This window comes from Eptatretus burgeri, chromosome 4, assembly GCF_056783735.1.
Source record: "Eptatretus burgeri isolate ZD-2024b chromosome 4, Ebu_testis_v1, whole genome shotgun sequence".
Lineage (NCBI taxonomy): Eukaryota > Metazoa > Chordata > Myxini > Myxiniformes > Myxinidae > Eptatretus > Eptatretus burgeri.
Genome location: NC_140964.1, coordinates 39,215,855 through 39,225,854, shown reverse-complemented (window position 1 = coordinate 39,225,854; position 10,000 = coordinate 39,215,855). Strand labels below are relative to the sequence as shown.

General features: G+C 40.7%; 1 protein-coding gene across 2 annotated transcripts in view; it reads right to left on the bottom strand.

The window, feature by feature from the left end:
• The window catches only part of LOC147027845 (uncharacterized), a 50,827-nt gene that overhangs the window by 2,062 nt on the left and 38,765 nt on the right, over positions 1-10,000 (bottom strand). For both annotated transcript variants that reach the window (XM_085877512.1, XM_085877513.1), the window contains exons 10-13: positions 5,260-5,418; positions 5,048-5,130; positions 4,748-4,892; positions 2,390-2,572 (exon numbers count right to left, since the gene is read on the bottom strand). In XM_085877512.1, the coding sequence (XP_085733638.1) occupies positions 2,390-2,572; positions 4,748-4,892; positions 5,048-5,130; positions 5,260-5,418 (570 nt within the window). The remainder of the gene's footprint in view (positions 1-2,389; positions 2,573-4,747; positions 4,893-5,047; positions 5,131-5,259; positions 5,419-10,000) is intronic.

The window sequence follows — 10,000 nt, the reverse complement described above, 5'->3', positions numbered from 1 at the left end:
GCAACCAGACACCATCTTTTTATGTCTCTTTTCTCTCCACACTCAAGGCAACTAAGAAGGAATTTCCTCCTCCCTCTGAATGCTAACTGATGGTGTTTGTCTATGTTCTACACTTTAAATGCTGAGTGTCAAGCAAGGAGGCAGCATGTAGGATCATTGGTATGACTCAACCAGAGTTGGACTTGAACAACTGACCTCCGAGACTCGGAACGGATGCTGTAATCCTTATGCCACAGAGTCTGGTCGATCTTTTCTGCTCTTTGTAGAGCATTCTCAACTCTCTACATATCAAAACCCAAACCTCCTTCTGCCATCCATGCAATCATCAGATCTCTCATCCTCATTGTGTTTACGTGAATAGGGGCAGAGATCATAGTTCCAAGCTGAGTCTCGGCAGCAAGTTTATTGATGAGAGCAAGTGGCAGGGAATGGTAATTGGGAGGAGAAGTGAAATTGGGGGTTTGAGGAAAGGAGGTTGGGGGTAGCAGGATGTCTTTCATGATATCTCCGAAAATGTCTTCCTTGAGGTTCGCTTTTTACTGTTTAGTTTTGCCCACAAATTACACTCTGCAGTGATGGGTGAGATTAGTCAAGGTGTAATCATATGAATTGCATTTAGTTAATCAATTGTGTAAACAAAAGTGAACAGATTTTGAACTTTATATTTTACGAGACGACCCGTGAACTCGTTGGGTTCCCGTTGCTACAGCGGTTGATCAAAAAATTATTTCAAAAAAATATAAAAAAATACCTGCAGTGACTATACCGCTGAGGTTGTTTGCATTGATCAAATTCTCCAAAAGAGAACTTGACTGAATCAGGAATTGATTTTTTAATAATTTTTTTTTGTGGCCCGATTTGAACGAAACTTGATATTGCGCGTCAATGTGAAAAAAAAAATTGGGAAAAGAAAGTCGAAGAAATTATTGTGTGTAATCTTTTCAACACAATTTTATTTATTAATGAACACGGAAGTATTAGATCAAAATGGCGATGTTTATTTTATGCTTAAAAATAAATTGTTCTTTGTCTTTACTAAATGTTTGAGATTTTTCAATAAATAATTTCAAGAAAAAAAAAAGAAGATAGCTCCAGCGAACTATACCGCTGAGGTTGTTTGCATTGATTAAATACTCCCGAAGAGTACTTGACTGAATCGGGAATCGATTTTTTGAAATAATTTTTTTCGTTGCCCGATTTTAACAAAACTTGATACTGCACACCGCAGGCGAATGGTGAGTAAGGTGGGCCGAAAATTTTTGCGCTATCGTGTACCGTTTTGGCTGTATTTCGGGAACATACATACATACATACAAGATAACAGTTTTAGTAATATATAGAAGATAACAGATTTAAAATTAAATTACACTTTTTGGCACTTTTTGAGTCATAGCTTTGGATCGAACATCAGATTTTCAGTTGACATGACTTTAACCCCCTCTCAAGAAAAGCATAAGCACTCTTTAGGAATTGCGTTCATATTCCTGTTTTATATTGCTATTTATTATTATTAGTAAGTAGAAAGTTCATCGAACGCCTTACTCCCCACAGTCTTGAGAAAAAAAGGACATGGGAAAGGTGTTTTAAAATCTTGCTCATTGCATTCCCGAGCACGATCTATATTTCCTACGAGCCATCGTTTTGTTTGAATCTCAATATTCCCCAGCAAGCCTTCAATAAAAAAATTCTTTCCTCCCATGCCATCACATGGGCAGGGTCTATGAATGGCAAATTTGATTGGTTGAGAAAACGTAAAATGGTGTAATATTTTGTCCACATGTAATGCTAAACGGAAGGTTTTTGAAAGTGTCAAAAAGGTGATTTTGTGTTCTGAAATGTTCAAGGATGTAATTCAATTGAAATAAAATAAAGATAGATGAAGAAAATTAACTTACTCCTGAGCACATGCGCGATCAGGACAAAATTCTGTACAATTTGCCAAATTCAGAGCTAAAGTACTGCTAAGCTGCAGGTTCATGTTCCGATTCATGTTTCAATTTGTTTTCTACAGAGTTCAAAATATAACATTCAATTGAAATTAAGTTGTTCCTCAATCATAAACTGACGTCTGTAGACAGACGGACAGACAGACAAAGTGAACCAATTGCTTAAGACAGACAGTGCTCGATTTCTCCCCGCATTTTGCTTCTTGCTTTGCATGCGTGGGATAATAAAACAGATGGCCATGCATTCTGAAGTCCAATTTCTAAGAAGGCTTGCTTTTACTCGAAACAATATATATTAACGGCCAAAAAATAATTCACGAAGCACAGAAGTTTTTTCTTCTTCTCCTATTTCATGTCATTTGGTAGGTTTTGTGTAAGATATGCATAATGTGACAAAGATGGTGTGAATCAATGAACATGAATCAAGTTGGTGTGAGACTCACGGTGAATGCATATGATCTTGGGATCTTCCCACGTTCCATCGGGTTGGCAGCGCACGATCGGGTAATGCCGTTGCACAAATCCATCGATGCAGTGGTAGCGTGTGATTGCACCCACTTCATAATGACTACGAAGTCTTCCAAATGTTATAGCATGCTGAACCACAGGTGGTTGTCCACATGACACTGCACAACAAAAAGATTTATGTCAACGTGATTTTCCAGCAACACATAGGTATATCATTAAAGGCAAACTCAAGGAATACCTGAAACGATCACAGGAACTTTGTTGTTCACCTCACACTGCAATTGATTAGTTATTTCGAAAAAAAACTTCCAAAAAATAATTTACTATCACTAATGTCTCAGGCATCAGATTACAACAGTCAGGCAAATTAAAAGTCCTGGGGCTGAGTGATGTCACTGTTGCAAAACAATGTTGTTTTCTCTGCCACATATAGCTCCTCTGACCTTGTTCTTGTGAAAGTCCAAACGTCTTTGGCTGTACTTAGAGAACTGCCTCAGGACCACAGTATCCGATAGTTCACTTAGACCGACTGGCAAAGCCTGCATTCTGCTCTTTCTCAAAAAGAGCGGTCTTCAATATTCTCTGCATACTATATTGACTCTGTCAATGAGTACTTTCATAAAAACCTAATTTCCTCTTCTCCTTTGTTGTTTTCTCTTCTGTTCTCTCTCACAAGTTAATTCCATCTCACCTGCAGCTATCCTATCCATCCTTTTGGCTCTGGTATGCAGAGTCTTGTGTTGAGGTAGTTGCTATCAAGCAGCTTGCTTCATCAAGATTAATGATGAACCTGACCAAGGAACACCTAAGGTCATTTTACAAGGACCTAGGCCCTGACCTCATGTTGTAACCCAAATTTAGTTTAATTTTTGACTGGTGGGTCTGGAGAGGAAGATTTTTGAAGGAATTTACCTAATTTTTCCAAAAATTTACCTAGTCCGCCATTTTGACACACTTCCGGTCACATGGTCGGCATGGCCTTCCCAATTTTACATCAGGAACCTGTCCTAATATTGTAACCCAAATTTGGTAGCATTCTGACTGGTGGGGCTGGAGAAGAAGATTTTTGAAGGCATTTACACGATGTTCCCAAAAATTAACTGTCAGCCATTTTGACACACTTCTGGTCACATGATCAGCATAACTTCTGCAATTTAACATCCCTACCCTGGCCTAATGTTGCAACCCAAATTTGGTAGCATTCTGACTGGTGGGTCTGGAGAGGAATATTTTTGAAGGAATTTACTAAGTCGGCCATTTTGACCAACTTAAGGTCATGTGACCGGAATGAGCTTTGCAATCCCCATTACCAGTTAGGAGCGGAAAAATTGTTGCCAAATTTCAGCCGAATCAGCCTCGTGGTTTTGCCAGAGAAGTCAAAATAGGAGACAGACGGACGGACGATGCACGATGATAAAACCTTATCTGAAACTCCAATTCCAGATAAGCTAAAAAACAGATCTTCCAAACTACAGGCCAGTCTTATTACTTCGATTGGTAAAGGAAAGTCATGGAATCTATTATCATGAGTGATCTGATCCCTGATTATCAGGAGAGATTCCATCCCAGTAACTCAACTTTTGATTATCTGTCGTTCCTCTCTCAACAATAAATAAAAGTCCTGAACCGACTTCCTCCATACAGGCAATCAGCATGTATAACTTCAACGTATCCTTTCATCTTCCCCCATGGTGGAGGCTGGAGTACAGCAAGGCAGTATCTTAGGCTCAGTTGGGACTGATACAAAAAATGGCTGATCTAATGCCATAAGAAACCCCTTTTCAACTTTAAGTTTCCAAACGATGATGCATCATGCTACATAGCACTTCATCAGGATGATGGACGGGCAGCAGCTGAATCCCTTTCAGCATAGGATCAGATGCTGGACAAACATGTCATTCAATCCAGGCAAGTTTCATGTTCTCACGTTTTCTCTCCAGAAGGATCATCTCGTGAATGCTCCTATCGACCTTTTCTATCAAACATTGGAATAAGTTCAGTCCATTGTACTTCGAGTCTTCAGCAACTGCCACAACCACTCATGGGCAGCCCAAATATCAAAGCTGGCCTCACCTCACTAGATATGGTGAAAACATTATCCTTTTCTACAGTTTAACTATTCTGTGGTGTCAATGTAGCTTATCGGCCATCTTTGCTAGTTTTTGCTGAAACTAACATTCTTTTCTCCTGAAGTGATAGCTTTGATGAAACAGGATTTTAAAAAAGTGGTGCATCTTTGTGGAAAAGGTGATTCACTTTTTAGAATGTGTACTCACTTTGTTGAACAACGTAACAAAAAAAACTTTTTCTTGGCATGCATGTGTCCAGCCCACCTGTGCCTTTTTTACAGGTGTAAGGTAGGTAGTAATTGCAGGGTACGTCATTCCATTGGCCGTGCTCATGCCAAATCATCACAGTGCAGTCTTCACCATCGAAGAAGAAGCTGTCTGGTTGGAATGGTCGCCAGTTCTCATATTGCTGCAAATGAAACCATACATCGACATTACATCATCATCATCAATCGGCTTAAAAGAATGGTTAAAACAACTTTGTGGATTTAGCAATGCAGATTCCACAGCTAAAGTCATATTATAAAGTTCACAGGTTTGGGAAGAATCATTGTATCTGCCTACCAGAGTCTTGCCATCAGTCCACCGGAAGTCACGTTCAAACATGCGGTCGTTAAGACCAATCCACTGATAATCCTGTGCCAAACCTGCAACATATTCATAAAGCCAATGACCAGTAATTCACCGTTTGTTGTAAATATCAGGAGGGGAGAAGAGAAAACTAAATAGGATTGAGAAAGGGCTGGAAAGGAGGCAGAGCGAGCCATTCAGCTTACGGTTGAGGTACCGCTGCTCTTCCAAAGACAGAATGCTTGCTAAGTGAGCATTGTGAACTCGGCACTCCCGCTCAGCCTCTTCCCAGCTGCGCCGCTGAGGGAAGAAAGAGTAGCAATGTCCTTGGAACTTCTGCCAGCCTTCCTCGCATTGGTGGGTATCTGTTTAGAAGGACACAGCAGGGTTAGATCTTTACTCTTTTTTTTTTTTTCACTCACTCGATCATCAACTGGACTGGGAAGACCAAAATCTCACTGGTCCCCAGAGAATTCCACGAGTCCGCAGATGTGACGTCTTTTGAAGAGACCAGCCATCAAAAGACAAAAACTTCATTGCGAAAGGGAGAACTTGTGTTTTCAAGGAAATACAAGGAACTCCCATGCAGGAGGAGGTCATTAGACTGTCAAGCTTGCACAATCATGCCAACATTTTCATACTCCCCCACATCCCTACTACTTCCACCAACCGACAGTAACCTGCAAAAGCATTCACCCCCTTCCAATAATGATACATTTAGATGAATTATGAGTTACGGAGAAACAATTTTTCCAAATGAACATTTTTATTCATAATTGAAGGGAATAAACTAAACACTGTTATAATTGAAGGAGGTTACATGTCAGGAACACCTGCAAAAACCATGTACAAATCAAAATTCACTGGTTCTCAAAGTATTCAGCCGCTTCGGTCCGTACTTGGTGGAAGCACATTTTGAAGCAATGACTGCTATGAGTCTTTGTGGGTAGGTCTCCACTAGCTTTGCACAGTGAGATGGTGAAATCTTTGCCCATTCTTGACGTGAAAATTGCTCTAGTTCTGCCAAGTTTGATGGGGATCGTTGATGGACTGCAATCTTCAAGTGTCGCCATAAATGTACAATTGGGTTCAAGTCAGGACTTTGACCGGACCACATTTATTTTCTTGTTCATCGTGTATATATGTTTGTGTATATATGTACCAAAACAGTATATATGTTCCCGAAATACAGCCAAAACAAGAACATTTATTGTCCTCTTATTCAGCCACTCCAGTGTGGCTTCAGCTTTGTGTTTCGGATCATTGTCCTGCTGAAATGTGAATCTCCTACCCAGTTTCAGATCCATGGATGACTCAAGCAGGTTTTCATTAAGGATTCTCCTGTACTTTGCACCGTCCATTGTCTCTTCTATCCTGACAAGCTTGCCGGTCCATTCTGACGAAAATCAGCCCCCATTACATGATGCCGCCACTACCATGCTTGAAAGTAGGGATGGTGTTGACCGGGTGATGTGCAGAGTTAGGCTTGCACCAGATGTAATGCATTAAATTTACACCAAAATGTTCAATTTTGTCTCGTCTGGCCAAAAAACCTTTCTCCACATGCTTGCAGTATCATTAAGATTCTTTTTTTTTGCAACTCTATACAAGCTTTTAAATCTGCTTTTCAATAAAATAGACATTGTCAAAGCTTTCGACTTGCACACTTTCGGATAAAACCGCAAGTAGATGAAGAAGAATCAGCAAATTCTCACTTAAAGTTACAATGTGATGTCCTCAACATTGATTGGTTGAGAGAAAGGAAGGATGAGATTACCTGATTAGTGGAACCATGGAGCATCATGATTAATGAGTAGGCTGAAATGAAATGGAAATGAACCATCATGAATAATGAATAGGTGGAGATGAATCACCAAGTACCAGTGGAAACGTAATGCTAATTAGCTGAAGGCTAATGGGTGGTTTTCATGATGACTCAACGGTGACTGTGGTACAGTTGTCGCACAGCCAAGCCATCATAGTCAAAACTCAAAATAGATATAAAGTTCAGACAAATTATTTCCATCTACAAAGAATGGGATTGGTTGACCTGATGAATGTGGCCTCCATTGCACGAAGGTGAGCTAAACTGTGTCCTCCACTCGGGATTTTAAAACAGCCAAAATTATATTGCTCTGCACACTGAGGATTATTCAGTAAACGGTCATCAATTGCGGAGGCACAGAGAATAGTTGTCATACTGTATATATCCTTACAAGCCTGAGTTGGTTGTCTGTTCAGATGACTGGCCCCGTCTGATCCCCAAAGGGAGGTGTTGTGATCCTTCAATCTCAAAGATGTGCGGCCCACGTACCGAGCATCACACTGGCACTAAAATTCGTAAATAATCTTCCTTGTATGAGAGGCGGAAAAAACATGTTTTTGGACTGATGGAAGCAACCGCGGGTTGTGAAAATCACTCGTGGTTGAACAGGATTGTAAGAATGGGACACTGTCTGTTTGATCTGGTTTTCAAACCGTTGAGACAATTTGCCTTTCCAAGGTAGACGTAAGTATATGAGACATTTACTCGGTCCAATTATAGGATGCTTTGGTGGGTTCAGGAATTTGTACATGTATCTCTTGATGATCTGTTCAGGATACCCATTATCAAGAAGAATACTCTTGATGGTCTCAATTTCAGCATGGAGTTTATCTGTGGAGCACATCTTTCTTTCTCTATTGACAAAGATACCAATCAAACTGATCTTTTATCTCGAGGAACTGTAAGAGTCCCACCTGGTACACTGTCTGGTAAAAGCAGACTTATGGTAGACTGTGGTTTTATAAGCATCCTGACACCAACTGACAGAAGTAATTGAAATCTGTGCACAACTTCTGTATCACAGTAACGTGACACCTCCACCGATCTCTGAGTCTGTCTTCGTTGAATTAATGAATATGGCGACCCGTTGTGTCGAGTTCACTTTCAATGATTCAATGTATACTCAGGTTGATGGTGTAGCGATGGGATCCCCATCTTGGCAAACACCTTTGCAGGTTACTGTAAAAAACGTGCCTTTGTAGATCCACATCCTGGAATTCAACCCCCTTCCATCTATTATAATTGGTACGTGGATGACATCTTTGCTATCTTCGAGTCAACCACAGCATATAAAGTCTTCTTTGCATACCTGAACTCTCTCCATCCAACCCTAGAGTTCACCTTAGAGATGGAATGCTCCGGCATACTTCCCTTCTTGGACGACTTTGTTGAGAAATCGTCCGACTCTCATAAAACCACAGTCTACAATAAGTTGACTTATACTGGACAGTACACGAGGTGAGACTCTTACAGTTCCTCAAGATACAAGATTGGATTGATTTGTATCTTGGTCAATAGAGCAAGAAAGATCTGCTCCACAGATAAACTCCGTGCTGAAATTGAGATCATCAAGACTATTCTTCTTGATAATGGGTATCCTAAACAGATCATCAAAATATGCATATATATATATATATATATATATATATATATATATATATATATATATATATATATATATATATATATATATATATATATATATATATATATATATATATATATATATATATATATATATATATATATATATATATATATATAAATACTGAAACGCAAAAGAAACTTACCACCTTTTAAACCTTCAAATATCAACAATAACACTGCATGTAGTAAATGTGTGAACTTATTTGTGGACAATAGTGTCCTCACTGTCAGACAAAAGGTCATGGATGGTCACTTGAACCTTCAATGGTCACTTCATAGCACAGCTGTTGAACAGCCGTTTTGACTGTCAGTGATTAGCCAAGGGGTACGGGATGATTTTAATGAGCTGCACGTGATGTCTTGGTATTGGTTTTTAAAAGGCCAGTGCAAAATGGGCATTTCAATCAACATGCCACGATTGTCAAGGGATCAACGGCAGTGTGCCTTGGGCATACTGCAAGGCGGATTGAGCTCCCATGAGGTGGCACGTCGCCTTGGCTGTTCACACCAGACGATATCGGCCCTGGTGGACAGAGACACCCTCCACAACTCTGCAGATTACAGACCTCGATCAGGGAGGCCAAGAGTCACCACTGCAAGGCAGGACAGGCAGATGGTCCTAAGTCAGATGGCTTCAGAGATTGAGGACTGAGTGGGACAGAATCCAGCAGCAATCCATCCAAAGACTGGTAGGCAGTATGCGCCGATGATGCACTGCCTGTATCCAAAACAATGGTGGCCACACACGCTATTGAAAGGGGACTGACATTGCACCCTGTGCTGTTCTGTACTGTAGAACAAACTTATGAGATGTTGTATCTTGGTCAAAAACTTCCTCTCCTATCTTTCTTCCTCTTATGTGGTGACTTCAATTGTCATCACGCCAGTTGGCTAGGTGTGGGTACCTCTATCACCTGCCATGGCACCTCAGCAAAAGCTTTCTGCGACTCATTTGGACTGACTCAATCGGTCAACTTCCCGACCCGGATCTCAACCAATGGTACTCCATCTCTCCTGGATCTGATTTTGACAAATTTCCCTGACAATATCTGCTGCTCTTCCTTCGCTCCAATAGGTTCTTCTGACCACGTCCTTGTTAAAGTGGACATCTCTCTGGCTGTTATCAGAGAACCACCTCACCGCCGTCGAGTCTGGCATTTCACTCAAGCCGACTGGCAGGGTCTCCGAGCAGCCATCAAACTTATAGACTGGTCTCCTATCAATACTTTCTCAAACATCAACTTGTCCTGGGAATTCTTTTAACGAAACTTGCTCTCCCTCATGCACAGATTTATCCCCTCTAGTGTTCAGTTGTCCTACCCTTCCTCCCGCCCTTGGTTTACTGAAGCTTGTGGCGAGGCAGTTGTCCTGAAACAACTTGCCTTTGCTTCATGGAAAGCAAACCCAACTGAGGGCAATCTCAGTTCCTTCCTCAAAGTTTGGAACAAGTGTGTATCTACCCTCAGGAGAGCCAG